Here is a 15,296-nt window from a genome sequence, read left to right as displayed (position 1 = left end):
GCTTCATGAATATTGTTCCTCTCAATAATTTCTTTTGTTTTTCTCAATTTTTTAAAATTTTCTTCATTATTATGCATTGGAATGTTTGACTTGTAATGAGATGATGAGAAAAAGTTTGGAACAAATCTTTGTTTTTTTTTCACAAAACCTGAAATTTCATCCCAATTCTTAAGATCTTCATCAAAAACAAAAATTGACAAGAAAAAGATATCAATGAACATTTAACGGGAATACAAACCTGGTTCAATATGATATTTCTATTTTTTGTTTTTATTTGGGTGATTATTCAAGAAATCATAACTATTTTCTAAGTGTTGCTTTTTCAAAATTTTTGTTTCTTTAGAATGGAATTATTCATTCAAATATATGGGTGATTCTTTTTGAAAAGTCACAAATGTTTCATTTTCAAATAAATCAAATATTTCTTATTCTGCTCTGATTTCTGTTTCCACTCACTAATCTTCTTAAGAATGTGTGAAATGGCATTATTCAGAAATAGATTCCATATAAAAGAAGTTTGTTGAATGTTTAAAATAATTTGAGCAAAATATGAAATTTTTGATTTATTTGAAAATTAAACATTCGCGACTTTTCAAAAAGAATAACCCATATCATATTGAAACTCTCTTTGAAATGAGAAATAACTTTGCAGTGTGAATTTTTCAATGTTCAAAGTGAATTTTAAAATAGAAATTTTGTAAAAAGAAAAAATATGGATTCAAGAATAATCATCCATATCAACTTAATAAATGAAATTCGGATTTTCAAGATTTCCATCAAAGAAATATTTTCTGTTTTTGAAACTGAAAACTATCAACTTATAATGTTCAAAAGAGATGACTTCACAGCATTTTATTTCCGATCGAATTTTTTTCGTTGTGTGAATGAGATTCTTTCTATTCCACAGAAAAGTCATTTATTAGAAAATCAAAAAAAATTTCTATTAATAAATTGGGACAATATTTTTGCATTTTCGAAAAAACAATGATTTTCTACAAACTATTTCTGATATTGGATAATTAAAAATTTGACTTTCTCATTCATAATAATAGTGATATATAAAAAAAAAAAGTTGAGAAAAATCTTTGTTTGAGTTGTGTGGAACAAAATTCATAAAGCAACAAATTCAATCTCAATACATTTAATCATTTCAAGTTATACTCAAGAAAAATAATATGCCACTTATTAAACAACAACATTATTATTTCTGACCTCCAGTGTGAAGAAATAAAAAAACATTCTGCCAATATTATTTTTTCGAAATTGAATAATTTTTGGTGTAACTTAATATTTTTTTAAAAAAAGAGAAATAATATTGAAAAAATTTCCATTTTATAAAAAAACAAATCTACAAAAAATGCTATAAAGAAAAAAATTTTTTATTGTTTGATTTTTTTGGGAGTCAAACTTTATGATTATTACAAAAATATCAATCTGTAAAGATAATGGAGAATAAAAAAAAAAAAAAAAAAAAACACTGCTAAAATTTATAAATATATACCGTTATTAAAAAGCTTATTTATGAATTTAAATACAAGAAAATTAGGACATAGGCGAAACTGACGGAGATAAAGAAGAAAACATTGGTGACACATTACAAGGAAGAGGAGAAAACGCTGGAACCAGAGAAGGTGATGAACAACATAAATACGAGCATGGATTTTGAGGCAACAAGCATCGAGAAGACTTAAATTCTGCTGGCGGAGAACAAGAATTTGACAATTTTGATGAATTTGAAGGTGATAACGAAGAGGTATGAGTGGATGACGATGAATGAGCCGACAATAAGTCTGAATGCTGATTGCAAACAAGAGAAGAAAAATTAGGATATGGATGAAGCGTTCCAGAAAGACCTAATGCTGCTGGCGAAGATGAATTCCACTCTGAGAAAACATTGTGCAATGTATCACCCAAATGATGACGATGGTATGACTGTCTATGAAGATAGCTCTCTTTCTGTTTACCATCTTTTTCCTTCAATGAATCAACCTCCACATTTCTCATCCTACTCTCCAAGACGATTTCATCAACATTGTCATATCGATCAATACTATCTACCAGCTCACCCAACGATGAAACAACATACGTTGGAACAATGGATGACTCAGAAATGCGACGAGGAGAAGTTGCTCCGTCCAAAGTTAGGAGAGTGTCAAACCCACACTTCTGCCCCATAGCAACATCAGTGTGGATGCTGTCACCAATCACAATCACTCGTCCCGTGGAGGGAAAATCACGGGATGAAACAACCAACGACATTTGTCCATCCATCGTATGACGCATCTGCATCCTGTGCCTTGCGTAGCTGCAAAACACCGAAGAAGGCTTACACATTAGTATTGGGTCTCTGCCACAAGAAGCTTTAATTGCAGCTATTGTTGAGCATTTGTCCGATTTCATGTGAGGTCCATCAGGGTCTGTAGAAAGGAACAGCACAGATGAACTTTATAAATTTATGGGAAAGAATGTGAAATTAACATTTTCCTCTTTATTAACAATTTATCAAATATCAAAATTGCACACTTTGAAAGAACCCTTGAAACAAGATCAATTTCACCATGTGCAACATCACGATTACATCCAACAATCACAGCATCAATGTCATCTTGATTAAACGCAAATGACTCGTCATCTTTTCTCTGATTAAGCAAAACAATGATAAAAAAAACATTTCATTTTAAAAACTCATTGAAACATACAGTCTGTGAACATTTCTGAACACACATTCCATCATTCTCGAGTGAGCTGTGCAGCGAGTCCTCTCCAAGAAATAATATGTTGTGAATTCCTTTCTGAGATCGATAAGTATCAGATGATTCACTTTCTCTATCGTTTGAATTCATTTTGTGATTGCGTTGAGATATCCATTCACGAACAATGCAACCAGAAGAAATAACTTCTTCTGCACTAAACACGTCAACGCGTTGTTTGAATGCTTTTAACAAATTTGGAAGTGAAATAGAAGAATCATTTGTCATATAAAAAATGTGTTTCTTTTGTTGGCGAAGAATTTGAACAAATTGAGCACAATCAGAAAGTGAAGCTTTGCCATATGTTATCGATCCTAGAGAAGTGAAATGAATAATTAGACTCTTATTTTTCAGAACATTTCATAATAAGGACAAAACCATCAATATCAATGAAAAAATCATCATAATCCTTTAGGAGTTGGGAAATGCTAACATATTTACTCATTTATAAATTGTGCTGAAAATGGCACAAAAATTCCCGCGCATATTTCAATTTTGCATCATTTCTGAACAAAATAATATTATGGTTCGATTAAATGAATCAACAATGAAATTTTGCTGCGTGGGAACATGTTTTGTTTAAGTTTAATTTGCTGCAAATAAATTTTTAATTTTGATTATCATTAAATATAATTTTCAATGCTTTTAAAACTCAAATTTGCATTTGAGCAAGAAATCGGAAATTATAAATACAGTATAAATAAAGAATAACACGTTGGTAAGATATTAATATAATATTCATTACACATGAGAAAAGCTAAGTTTGAAACAATTGAAAAAAACTGGTGATATGAAAGCAACAAACCAAAACAAATTAAAAGAAAAAAAATGGGTGAAGGGAAAAAAACTGGAATAATTGAAATAAATAATCTTAAATTCTCATAAGAAACAAGCAACAAATACACGAAAACAACATGTCAGTTTTAAAGAAAGTGATTATAAACAAGTGAGAATGAAGTCATTTAAATAGAAACATACAACTTTATTGAAACGTTTGGGAAGATTCAAAGATTGGGAAAGATGAAATAAAAATTTAAATATGAAAAAAATAAAATAGGGGGCATACAAATAAAAAGAAAATGGAACAAAACATAATAAAAGCAAAGTCGAAAAATAAATAAACATTAAAAAAAAAAATAATAATCGAGGATCGTTTTGAAATTTTGAATAAGATTACAAAAAATAAAAAGTAGTGGAAGTTTGAAAAGAAAAAGAAAAAGAAAAAGAAAAAGAAAAAGAAAAAGAAAAAGAAAAAGAAATAGAAATAGAAAAGAAAGATAAAATAAATTGTCCAATTGAAAAGAAAAAGTGAAAGAAAAAGAAACAACAGAAGAAGAAGCAGAAGCAGAAGCAGAAATGTATTGAAAGATTATCAAAAATCGTCTTCGCTATCATCATCTGAGTCATCGCTGGAGTCATCATCAGCAGGAAGAGGCAGAGGAGGAGGTTTAGCAGCACATTCACTTTCATTCTTGTTATTGTTATTATTGCCTTTATCATCATCATCATCATCTTCATCGTCATCATCTCCTGTTGACACAGGAATTGGTGGTGGTGGTGGAGGTTTCGCTTTTGAATCTTCTTCGTCTTCATCGTTACTGCTGTCTGAATCATCTGGCAGTGAAGCTATTGGAGGTGGTTTAACTTTCTCTTTCTCTTTCTTTTCTTCTTCTCCTTCTTCTTCATCGCTATCTGAGTCATCTGGAAGACTCGACACAGGAATTGGTGGTGGCTTAGCTTTTGAACCATCTTCTTCTCCTCTTCCTTCTCCTTCTCCTTCTTCTTCATCGCTCTCTGAATCATCAGGCAGTGCTGCAATAGGAGGAGGTTTTGCCTTTGTTTCTTCTCCTCTTTCTCTTTCTCCTTCTTCTCCTTCATCGCTATCTGAATCATCTGGGGGAAGAGAAGAAATCGGAGGAGGAGGTTTTGCCGGCGGTGCTTCTTCTTCATCGCTACTCGATTCATCATCACTGGCTGCTGGCAACGGGATCGGAGGAGGACGAGGTTTGTCTTCTTCTCCTTCTTTTTGATTATTTTTGCTATTTTTCTCATTAATTTTGCCTTCTTTATCTTCACCATCTTCTTCATCATCGCTTGATTGAAGCGGTACAGGTGGAGGAGGTGGAGGTTTTTTGGATTCACTTTCTTCGTTTTCTGAAGATGAGGATGTGTCATCATCAGCTGCAGGCAATGGAATTGGAGGTGCTTGTTTAGCTTCTTCTTTCTCTTCTTCTTTTCGTTCTCCTTCTTCTTCTTCTTCTTCTTCATCCATTGGTGGTGGCGCAGGCGTTGAACGTGAATTTTCTTTTGCTTCTTTTTCTCCTTCTTCTTCTCCTTCTTTTTCTTCTTCATTTCTGTCTTCTGGAACAAGAACAGTTGGCACTTCTTCTTTCTCTTTCTCTTCTTCTTCTTTTTCGTCTTCTTTTGCGTTTTCTTCCTCTTCTCTTTCTTTCCTTTCAGCTTCAGCTGCTGCTGCTTCTTCTTTCTCCGCTTTCTCTTTCGCTTTCTTCTCTTTCTTCTCCTTTTTCTCTTTCTTCTTCTTCTTCTTCTTCTCTTCTTTCTCATCTTCTTCCGATTTTCCTTCAGCTTCCATTTCTTCCTCTTTTCTTTCCTTCTCCTCTTCCTTCTTCTCTTCTTCTCTTTCTTCTCTTTCCTCTTTCTCCTTCTCCTCTTTCCTCTCTTCCTTCTCCTCTTCCCTCTCTTCCTTCTCCTTCTCCTTCTCCTGCAGTTTCGCCAGCGACACCCTCGACGCTGTAAGAGAAGGTGATGCTGCATTCATTCCATTCACTCCATTCACTCCACCCAAAGAAGAGAAACTGGCTGATCGCGACAGTATCTGCCCTGGTGTGCTGCCCAGCCTCTCCGTCAGCAGCGACGACAAAGTTCTCTGCAGCCGCGGCGGGTGGCTCGTCATAATCGACGCCATGCTCTCTGTCCGCATCAGGCTGTATCTGTTCCCTCCTCTCGCTTTCGGCGTCTCTGACCGGTCAATCGACACCTCATACGACTCGTTCTCTCGAATCACCCCTTGCCCGCTCCACGAATCGCCCAGCAGCGCATCCAGCTCTGCTTCTCTGACGCCTCCGAACGAGAATGTCTTCGCTTCGAGGCTTTTTCCCACGCAAACGCCTGTCCAGTCCACCCACTCGCTCGTCGACCGCACAAACGGCACTTTGGAGAGAGGGTGCAGAGGCATCACAGAAGAGAAAGTGGATGCGAGCACACTGAACAGCTGGGAGAGTGTGACTGCCCATGTGCGATAGCCCAGCAGCCAAGGGTCTGTCATTGCGCAGAACGAGGCATCGTCATTGGATGAATCACTTGAAGAGGAAGAGGAAGAGGATGAGGAGGATGATGATGAAGTTATCCCAGCAACAGAGTCAAGCATGACAGTGTCTGTGATGCTCAGCGGAGAAGTCTCTGCAAATGGCGTGCTCTGCCCACTCATGTGCACCATCACCAGCATCCCCATCCACAGCCCATCGCCACACAGCTCCCACAAATTGACCGGAAACTCTTCTCCGCCTTGCTGTGGCCCCGTCGTTTTTGCTCCTTTCTTCGCTTTCTGCCCTGGACGAGGCGTGGAGGAGGTTTCCGCAGTGGCGGAAGATGCTTCTGCGCCTGGTGCGATGAGAGAGGCGGAGAAGGAGCCGCTGGTGGGCAGAGCAGCAAGAGAAGCATCTACAAGTGCATTGCACACTTCGTACAGCATTTTGGAGTGGAAAGACGGGGTTGAGTCGTCTTCTTTGGTGGAATCGACACAAAGTGAGTCAATTTTCGAAAGATACTCTTCGTCTTTTGGGTCAATTTGGCCATATGAAGAGGAAGAAGAGGAAGAAGAAGCAGAAGAAGAAGATTCACTTAATTCATCCTGTCCTTTCTTCGCCTTCTTCTTTTTCTTCTTTTTCTTCTCAGAATCCGCCCCTTCTTCATCTGCCAGCCCCATCACCTCCTGTGCCGTCATCTTCGGTGGCTTCTTGAACGTCACACGTGAATGAGGCTGAAGCACATCCATTTTTTTGGGTGACGCTGCTCTGCTTTCGTCTCTCTCCTTCGCAATCGCCTTGCCAATGCACGCCAAACAGAAGCTCAGCAACGGCCGGTTCCCTTGCATCGTCTCGCTCGCCTCCAGCGCCGCCACACTAAACCCTCTCTCCTTTGACTCGTCCATCAAAGCTGTCATCAAAAGCTCCTTCGGATCCAAAGTCAATTTCCCCTTTTCTCCTCGTTGCTTCCTGCTTCTCCTCTCAATTTCTTCTTTTCTTTTGTCCAGGTCGTTATCTGAACGCGGCACCGGGTTGATCTTTGCTGTCCACTCTGGAAGCTCCCTCGCTGCAGGAAACGCACTCCGCAGGCCGTAAATGCTAGCTGCTGCGCCTGTGTTCATCTTCACCACGTCTTCTGCTGCCATCGCATCCTCGAACATCATCACAACCGCCAAAATATTTCCCAACCTCGTCAGCGCCAACGCAAATTCCTTCACTGCCCCCAGCTTCGCCTGGAGACATTCTCTTCTCTTTGAATAGAATTCTTTATGCTCCTTTCCAGACCCATCGAATTCAGGTGTGTTTCTCCCCACAAACGGCAAAGCCGCCGCCACATTCCGACACAGTTGTGCGATTTTCTTCACCTGCGGCTCAATCTCTGCACACAGCGACATCACAATCACATACACCTCCTCTTTCCTCATCCAACGCGTCATTGACTCGATGTGCGGGGTGACTGATATCACTTGGCTTTCAGAGGCAACCACATCATACAGAGCACGCTGCATCACGCACCCAAACATGTTCCACAGTCGACCCGCACATTCTACTCCACCACTGCCTCCGATTCCTCCACTAATTCCGCTTCCATCAGTGGAAGAAGCAGAAGCAGCAACCCCTTCAATCGCCATCTTTATCCTCTGCATCGCGTCAGCAGGTGGCAAAATGCCGCTGTGTTTCAGAAATGTCCTGGCCGACGCGTTGTACACCATCCCAGGCACCACTTGCTCCTTCATCACCGTCTCCAGCAGCCCTTGCACCACCGACACAAACGCCCCTACTTTCGAATGCCCCGCACATCCATCAAAGATCTCCTGGAAAGAGGAAGGAAACGCCATCTTCTCACTGAGGATGTTGTAAGTCCGCTGGAGCACGTCGAGTGAGCGGGCTGCCAGCATCAAAGTTGAGCAGTCTCCAAAAAGATGCATCACACTCGCCACATCCTCCACAATCCCATTGAACACAATCTGTGTCAAATGTGTCCCGAAATCCACTCTGTTGCCACACACAACTAAATCGTGGATGGATGCCAGTTTGTCCACGTTCCCTTGCATCGAAGGAGTGAGCACAGAAACTCCCTGTGCAGTCACCACCCCGCTGGACTTGAGCGACGATGCTCTTTTCCCAAACCATTTTTTGGTCTCCACATCGTTTCTTTGCGAGTGTGTGATCGATTGTGCGCTTGCCATGCGCCGCGCCTGGCTCAGGATGATCTGGGCGAACGTGTGGATGAGCTGTGCTGTCGCCAGCTTTGCCTCGCCTTCGATCTCAAAGAACAGAACTTTGTTCTTCATCTTTCTAAGGGAGATGTTTGCAGCATCGTTGTACAAGTCCAAAAGAGTCAGCAAATCGAGCGGCGAAGTGCGAGATGAGTATTTTTCTGCTGTCTTCAGCAGCATCCAGGGAAGAGTCAAGCTGACATGCTGCTCAGACACACTCAGCTGCTTCGCTATCGGCTCTGTCCGCATCGCCCGCGCCTCGTCATCCAACAGCGCCTCTCGGAACCAGAGCTGCCCTAAATCGCTGCAGAAGCGCAATGTGACACAGGAATCCAGCATAAGCTGGGCATCATACATCAGCTTGTCTGCTCTTTGGAGGAACTCTTGTTCGTCCTTGTCGATTGAAGGGGAGCCAAATGTAGACTTCACCAGGTGTGGCGAGCGGTCGCTGCTAAGTATGCCGATGATGCTGCGGATGACAAACATCTGTGTGGGTCTTGGCGGCACTGCCTTAATCCCGATGTCTGGCACCACATACTTCGAGTCAAATACACCCTCGCTGATTTTGTCCTGCGCTGGCTCTTCTCCGCTCGCCCAGCACGCCACAAACGCGCGGAGCTGCAGCATCATCTTCAGCGCCTCGGTTTTCTTCCCTTTTGCCATGTGCGCGATCATCTTCCTCACGTCGTCCTGGATGAACTTCTGCACATCTGCAAACACGCTCTGCCTGACCAGCGCATCGACGTTGCCTGCCCCGTCTTCCACTGTGTACAGCCTTCCTTTCACTCCTTCTCCACAGTGCGCCAGAATCAAGTTCGACACTTCTTTCACTAAGATCACCATCTCCCCCAGCAGCCGCCGCTCTTCTTCGCTCATCGCATACCGGAAAATCTTCTCACAGTTCGCCATTTTCTTCTCTTCGGGAATTCCATCCAACATCAATCTTTCTATCTCTCCTTTGGTTTTGATCTCATCTTCCCGTGCTTTCTTCAACTGCTCCTGTGTTAGTCCAATACCACATTTCATTGCAAGGTATTCTCTTATGAAGTGAGTGGCAGCATCGAGATAATGAATGGCCTCTTGCACAGCCATACGCACTGTGTGGCTGAGGACTCGCTGCTTTTTGGCAGTTAGATTGGAAGAGGAAGAAGAAGAAGAAGAAGAAGGAGTTGAAGAAGAAGGAGCAGCAGCAGGAGAAGACGAAGGTGCAGTTGAATTCTGTTCGTTGCTCTTCATCTTCTTCATCTTTTCCAGCGCATTGAAAAAGTCTCCAGACACTTTTTGGAGCTGACGCTCGATTTCATCGTGGCGCAGCTTCAGAAATGCTTCAGGGGCAGGAGGAGTATTGGCCTTCCAGTCACCTTTGGAATAAGAAGGACACTGGGAAGGAGATGAAAGGAAGAGGAAAGGTGAAAGGAGAAGGAGAAGGGGGAAGGGGGGAATGGGGAAAGGTGAAGGGAAGGGAAGGAAAGGAAATGAAAGGAAAAAGGAAGGAGGAGAATGAATAGAGGGGGTAATAATGATTTTGAAATATAAAAGGTTGAATAAGAATATTCAACATTGAAAAAAAGAAGATAATATAAAAAAAAAGAGTGATCAAAAAATTTATAAAAATTAACAATTAATTAAATGAATAAGAAAAGATTCCAATTTTGTTTTAAAAACAACAAAACAATTCGAACAGTCAATGGACAATCATTCAACAAATAACAAATTCGCTTTAAAAAAATTTCTTCTTAAAAAAAACACAACACATTTCATACCATCGCCACATATTTCAGAGCATCCATGTAAATGTCCATATAAACCGGCACAAACGGAGTCGATGTAATCGCATCCTTCAGCTTGTTGATCTCCAGCCCTCCCTTTTTGAACACATTGAACGTCTTCTCCTTCGGCACAGGCAGTTTTTCTCCTTTGTATAGCTTCGCCTTGTCCTTGTCTGTGATTTTGAACCCTCCCTCAATCATCAGCATCCCCACGCTCATTGCCTTCAGCAGAGTATACTTCACATTCGTCAGGTACTGCTCCTTCTGCTCCCACAGCCGCGTGCATTCATTGCAGATCACCACAAACACCAGGTACGACCCAGTTATCCCGTGGATCTTTTGCTGGAAGCGCTTGATGACTGAGTTCTCCTCTCGCAGGTACCCATCCACTAGCGCCATCATCTCAGTCGTGATGGAGGTTTTTACTGAGTCTTCGGAGGCCTTGCGGAGGCTGGTGTGTGGGGCGAATGGGAAGATGGGAGAAAAGAAATATTGCGATATTGAAAAAAAAAAAAAAAATGATTGTAATAAAATTATGTTTGATAACGTTCAAATTAAATTTCACATAATAGAAAAATAAAGATTGATTGATTTTTAAAAAAATTGAAAAATGAATAGGATTTGAAAAAATGCACACTCATTAAAAAGTCCAATCTCATTTCTTTTTGAGTCCTTACGCTGAGCAACTTCATTTAAGATTAAAAGAAGATCAAGTGCCCGAATAATCTCAAAAAGCAGTGGTTCAGATGGAATTGCCTGAAAAATAATTAATTAAGGAAAATAGTTGCAATTTAAATATAGAAAGAAAAAAATGCAGAGTGGCATACCAATTTGGGGTCCATTCTTGTAATTGTTTCAACGATTGAGCAAAGAGTTGCATGGAATTCTTCGATGAAGTGAAAGAATGAATATTGATGTTCGATATCTTGCTCTAGTATTTTAATCATCCTTGATGTGACTTGGCTTTTGGTATTTTCAGAAAATTGTTTTTGATTCTAAGCGCAAAGAAAAAGATTATATCAAATAAAAATTGAAAATAATTTGCAAATATGTACCATTAGTTTTCCTAAAGCGGGCACAATAGTCCTCTGTCCATACATTGTTGCAGCAAATTGATAACCATCCGTTATGAAACGATTCTGGAACAAAATTTGACCAATTTTCAAGTATGATTGCAAAATTATCTTAAGTAAAAGACAGAGATATTCAAACCAAATCTGCAACAATATCCAATTCTCGTTGCACAATATTATCAAAAGCTATTGAATCTTTGAATTCCCATGGATTCTGGAGTGGTATATCATTTGGATCTGAAAATGTTACACCAACAAGCTGTTCCGTTTCGCTGTTAATCGCTGGTGCAGTGGTATCAAAAAGTGTATCCAATGGGGATAGAGTGACTTCCATAGCCCGCTCAAGGCGAGCTATTGTTGTGGAAATAGGTTGAGTTGTCATATTAGTCCACTTATGGTATCCACCCAAAACTAAATTTTATTTTTATCAAATGGCTAATGCTGAGCTAAATGAACTTCAAACTTATTTAAAACTCATTGACGATGAAATAGATCTAACTTCAAAGCAATTAAACAAATTAACTCAGCAAAGAAGTCATGCTTCTCTTCTTCTTTCTGAACGAATAAGGAAAATCACAGACTACAAAAGCAAATTTGAAGAAAGCGTAATTGAAGGTATTTATTTATCATATCTTTATATTAATCAGTATTTTTTTTGATTTAGAAACTCCAAAAGAAATGATTGAGAAAGTGTTCGCTGATATTCATCTTCCGACTCCTTCCACTTTTCCATATGTAAGAATTGCAACGTTTACAAATCTTACACAAGCTTCGCCTTCTAGTCCTCAAAGGGCCAAAGGAGAGCTTCGTTTTGTGAAGGATTTATCTCCAGGATTAAGTGATGTTGAGGGATTTGGAAAAGCCTGGCTAATATGTGTTGAACCGAATAGCACGGAAACTAAGAAAGAAGACATGAGCTCTCCGTTAAGTTCGGAAATTCATAGTGATTCACAACTTGAAGATGTTCAATCTGTTCCCGCAAGCGTTTGCATTCCATCTGAAGATAATTCCAATCAATACAGGCTAATACTTGTTGATATACTCGGAGTTAATGTTAAAAAAGGAATTGTTTCTATCGAAGGAGAACAGCTTGATTGCGAATGGCTTTGCAAAAGTTCTGTTTGGATTCTTGATTTCAAAGTTTATATTCCATATATTGAAGCCAGGATTCCTCAGACAGAGACTTGAACATCAAAGAAAGACTCTAAAACACAAAAAATTGTTATTCTATGTTAATATAAAGCTTTTTTCGTTTCGTTCTTGTTTCATAAAATTGAAATAAAAATACCATGAAATCTTTCGTTTTCTAAAATTTTAATTCTTCTTTTTGGATATAAAAATTCGAAAAGTGCCAATAAAAAAAAAAATAACTTGATTACAAAATGGCACAACGAGACGGTGTTTGAACTGAAACTTGCTGCTGCTGCTGCTGCTGTTGCTGTTGCTGTTGCGATTCCTGCTCTTCAAAAGGAGAGAAAGCAGGCATCTCTGCCTCCATATCCATTGATGGCACATTTGGCTGTTGTTGTTGTTGATGATACTGGCGATAACGTTGATTTTGCTGATTGCGTTGAACGTGCTGTCTCTGGGAAGACCGAATCTCTGAATTGTTCTGTTCTGTCTGTTGTTCTCCAGAAGGAGAGCGAGGAGAATGGGAATGAGGAGAAAGAGAAGAAGAAGAAGAAGGAGAAGAAGAAGGAGAAGAAGAAGGAGAAGGCGGAGGCGGAGGAGTGGGATAAAAGGAAAGATGAGACGGAGAAGAAGCACGAGGAACTGAACGGAGCTTGTTCTGAGTGTAGCACAGAAGCTCAGATGACATCATGTCTTCGTATTCAAGAAGGAGGGAAGAGCCAACCGTGGGGAAAGAGGGAGAAGAAGAAGGAGAGGGAGAAGAAGGAGAAGTGTCGGAAGAAGAAGAAGATGATGATGATGAGGAAGACGACGACGAAGAAGAAGAAGAGGAAGAAGAGGAAAAGTTAACTGAATCAACAGAAACTGATCCAAATTCATTCAATGCTGAAGGAGAATTCAGTATTGAAGCAGAAGCCGAAGAAAGAGCAACCACTTTCTTCATCCACTCAACAACTGGCTTTGTCCTCTGCTGAGGCGAAGATTCAGCGCTTTCTGTGTGAAACGAGTTTGTTGACCGGACAAGGGGAAGATTGCACTCTAATTGTTGTTGGTATTGCTCTTGTTGATATTGCTGATATTGCTGTTGCTGTGATTGTTGCTGATGTTGTTGTTGCTGTTGATAAGAATTCATATTTTGAGACTGATTTTGGCTTTGGTTTGGATTTTGATTCTGGCTTTGATTCTGGATCTGATGTAATGGAATGGTTGGCTGTGGAGGAGGGAAAGAAGTAATCGAAGAAGAAGCAGAAGCAGAAGAAGAAGAAGCAGAAGAAGATGATGATGAAGAGGACTGTTGTGATTGATCCATTGGATTCCCCATTGAAGATGCCACTCCATCTGACGAATCACATGGTGAATTCATTGACGGAGGCTGATGATTCAGCTGGTTCTGCTGCTGATACTGCTGATTCTTCTGATTCTGATGCTGATTGTTTTCAATGATGGATGACACAACACAGTGAGGAAACGGAGGGACAACCACAAACTGGCCAAGCGGATGCGACAGGGCACACGCAAAGGCGACATCCAACGGTGCCATTTTGACTTTATTCGCCAGCTTCATCAGCATCAGCCCTGAGCTTGGCAGTTGAGTGGGCTGTGAAGACTGAGAAGATTGAGAAGATTGAGAAGAAATGTTAGAAATGTTAGAAATATTATTAAGAGAAGAAAGATTAGACAGAGCAGAAAGATTAGAAAGAGAAGAAAGAGCAGGGGTGGTGGAGACAGAGGAAGGCGAGTGGAGGACTGGAGAGCCAGGCGATAGACTGAGAGAGGAGAGGAGCCAGTGGATGACTGTGAAGATGCACAAGGGAGAGATTTCGCCAATGCCCATTGGAAGAGGCTGGGTTTCTTGTGGAGACGGTTCCATTGAAGAAGAAGAAGAAGAAGTAGGAGGAGGAAGAGAAGAAGAAGAAGAAGACGTTGTTGTTGTTGTTGTTGTTGATGTTGTTGATGGTGATGTCATTGATGCTGCTGATGTTGATGATGATGTATCATTTGGTGCATTGGGTGTCTTAGATGCAAGAGAAGCAGATGATTCCAATAGTGGAGGAAGAAGCATCTGCTGGCTGAACAATGCCAGCTCGCGAGGAATTCGCGGATCGATAGTTTGAGTCGAAACATGCTGTGTGCTATCAAATTAATAAAATGGGCATTTAAAAAGATAAAAAAAGAAAAGAAAGAAAAGAAAGAAAAACAATTTTTTCCCCAAAAATTCATTAAAAATTGAGTGAAAGTTTTATGATTGAAAAAATATTATCCTCTTTATTTCGCAAATTAAAAAAAATAAAAATTGCAAACTAAAGATATTTGGGTGCATGAAAATCTCCTTCAATTGCCATGCGCTGAAGAATGTTAAAAGATTGCAATGGTATATTTGTAAATCCATATTCCTGAAAAAAATAAAAAAAAAGTTCAAATGCACATTACATGGGAACCAAATAAATAAACTAAAAATACCTTTATTTTTTGTGAATCAATTTGAGAGGAAAAAAACTGAATCCACTTTAGGATTCTATTTGTGTTGTCATTTGATAAAGCTCCATCACCATGCAAAAGAAACAGATCTCCGGGATCAAACAAGAAAACATCGATATGCCTATCCAAAAAATACAAAGCAAGAAATAAATTTCTTGAAACTTCATCTATAGCGAGGGCGATGATGTCAGTTTCTTCTTCTTCAGGAACATCTTCCGAAAGTTCTGAATAGCTGATTGGTTGAACTTTGAAAAAAGAACGAAAAAATTATTTAAATAAGCAAACAACTTTAAATTTCAATACTTTTAAAATTTGCTGCAATAAAAATGTTTGAACGATCCGAACGATTTTTTAGCCATTCTCCAAAACAACGTAGCTCGTTCTCTAGATGAATGTTGATAATGAACGATTTAAACGAGTTCATCAACGAAACATCAAGTATCTCGGGAGATTTTGGAATTTTTGAGAGTTGTTGAAACGGTGATAGCAAAAAACGAGATAAAGGAAAGATGTCTATTATTTTTTTAAAAAAAATGTTTTGTCAACGATTTCATCACAACGAATCAAACGAAAAAAGCAAAAAACCTTTCATAAATTTTCAAAGAAATTC

At 39.6% G+C, this 15,296-nt stretch overlaps 4 protein-coding genes across 4 annotated transcripts; 1 reads left to right on the top strand and 3 right to left on the bottom strand.

Moving 5' to 3' along the window:
• Positions 1-1,361: 1,361 nt before the first annotated feature.
• Positions 1,362-3,209, bottom strand: MONOS_1340 (putative TIGR01457 family HAD-type hydrolase). The gene is made up of 4 exons (XM_067866097.1): positions 3,129-3,209; positions 2,700-3,064; positions 2,524-2,639; positions 1,362-2,443 (listed from the first exon to the last, which is right to left on the bottom strand). Exons 1-4 carry the CDS (start codon positions 3,193-3,195, stop codon positions 1,543-1,545), a joined length of 1,449 nt encoding a protein of 482 aa, XP_067726907.1. The 5' UTR covers positions 3,196-3,209; the 3' UTR covers positions 1,362-1,542.
• Positions 3,210-3,469: 260 nt separating this feature from the next.
• On the bottom strand, positions 3,470-11,459 carry MONOS_1341 (putative component of scar regulatory complex; the record flags this gene model as incomplete). Its single annotated transcript, XM_067866108.1, has 6 exons — positions 3,470-9,615; positions 9,999-10,455; positions 10,642-10,760; positions 10,832-10,999; positions 11,060-11,143; positions 11,217-11,459. The coding sequence occupies 6 exons, from the start codon at positions 11,457-11,459 to the stop codon at positions 4,123-4,125; spliced, it is 6,564 nt and encodes a 2,187-aa protein (XP_067726906.1). The 3' UTR covers positions 3,470-4,122.
• Positions 11,460-11,484: 25 nt separating this feature from the next.
• MONOS_1342 (uncharacterized protein) lies at positions 11,485-12,372 on the top strand. Its single transcript, XM_067866119.1, has 2 exons — positions 11,485-11,692; positions 11,742-12,372. The coding sequence occupies exons 1-2, from the start codon at positions 11,509-11,511 to the stop codon at positions 12,263-12,265; spliced, it is 708 nt and encodes a 235-aa protein (XP_067726905.1). The 5' UTR covers positions 11,485-11,508; the 3' UTR covers positions 12,266-12,372.
• Positions 12,373-12,374: 2 nt separating this feature from the next.
• MONOS_1343 (uncharacterized protein) lies at positions 12,375-15,278 on the bottom strand (the record flags this gene model as incomplete). Its single annotated transcript, XM_067866132.1, has 5 exons — positions 12,375-14,340; positions 14,510-14,601; positions 14,669-14,931; positions 14,990-15,199; positions 15,272-15,278. 5 exons carry the CDS (start codon positions 15,276-15,278, stop codon positions 12,453-12,455), a joined length of 2,460 nt encoding a protein of 819 aa, XP_067726904.1. The 3' UTR covers positions 12,375-12,452.
• Positions 15,279-15,296: the final 18 nt, after the last annotated feature.

The sequence above is a fragment of the Monocercomonoides exilis genome (assembly GCF_001643675.1).
Source record: "Monocercomonoides exilis strain PA203 chromosome Unknown scaffold24-1337568, whole genome shotgun sequence".
Classification (NCBI taxonomy): Eukaryota; Preaxostyla; order Oxymonadida; family Polymastigidae; genus Monocercomonoides; species Monocercomonoides exilis.
Note: the sequence above shows the minus strand (reverse complement) of the source record. Positions and strands in the feature narration are given on the sequence as shown.

Excerpts from the sequence above, each read along its gene's own strand:
- MONOS_1340 (XM_067866097.1), bottom strand. The coding sequence starts at position 3,195 with ATGAGTAAATATGTTAGCATTTCCCAACTCCTAAAGGATTATGATGAT. Across the intron at positions 3,065-3,128 it reads TTTTTTCATTGATATTGATG|GATCGATAACATATGGCAAA; the intron begins GTTTTGTCCTTA and ends TCACTTCTCTAG. Across the intron at positions 2,640-2,699 it reads TTCAGAAATGTTCACAGACT|AGAAAAGATGACGAGTCATT; the intron begins GTATGTTTCAAT and ends TTGCTTAATCAG.
- MONOS_1342 (XM_067866119.1), top strand. The coding sequence starts at position 11,509 with ATGGCTAATGCTGAGCTAAATGAACTTCAAACTTATTTAAAACTCATT. Across the intron at positions 11,693-11,741 it reads TGAAGAAAGCGTAATTGAAG|AAACTCCAAAAGAAATGATT; the intron begins GTATTTATTTAT and ends TTTTTGATTTAG.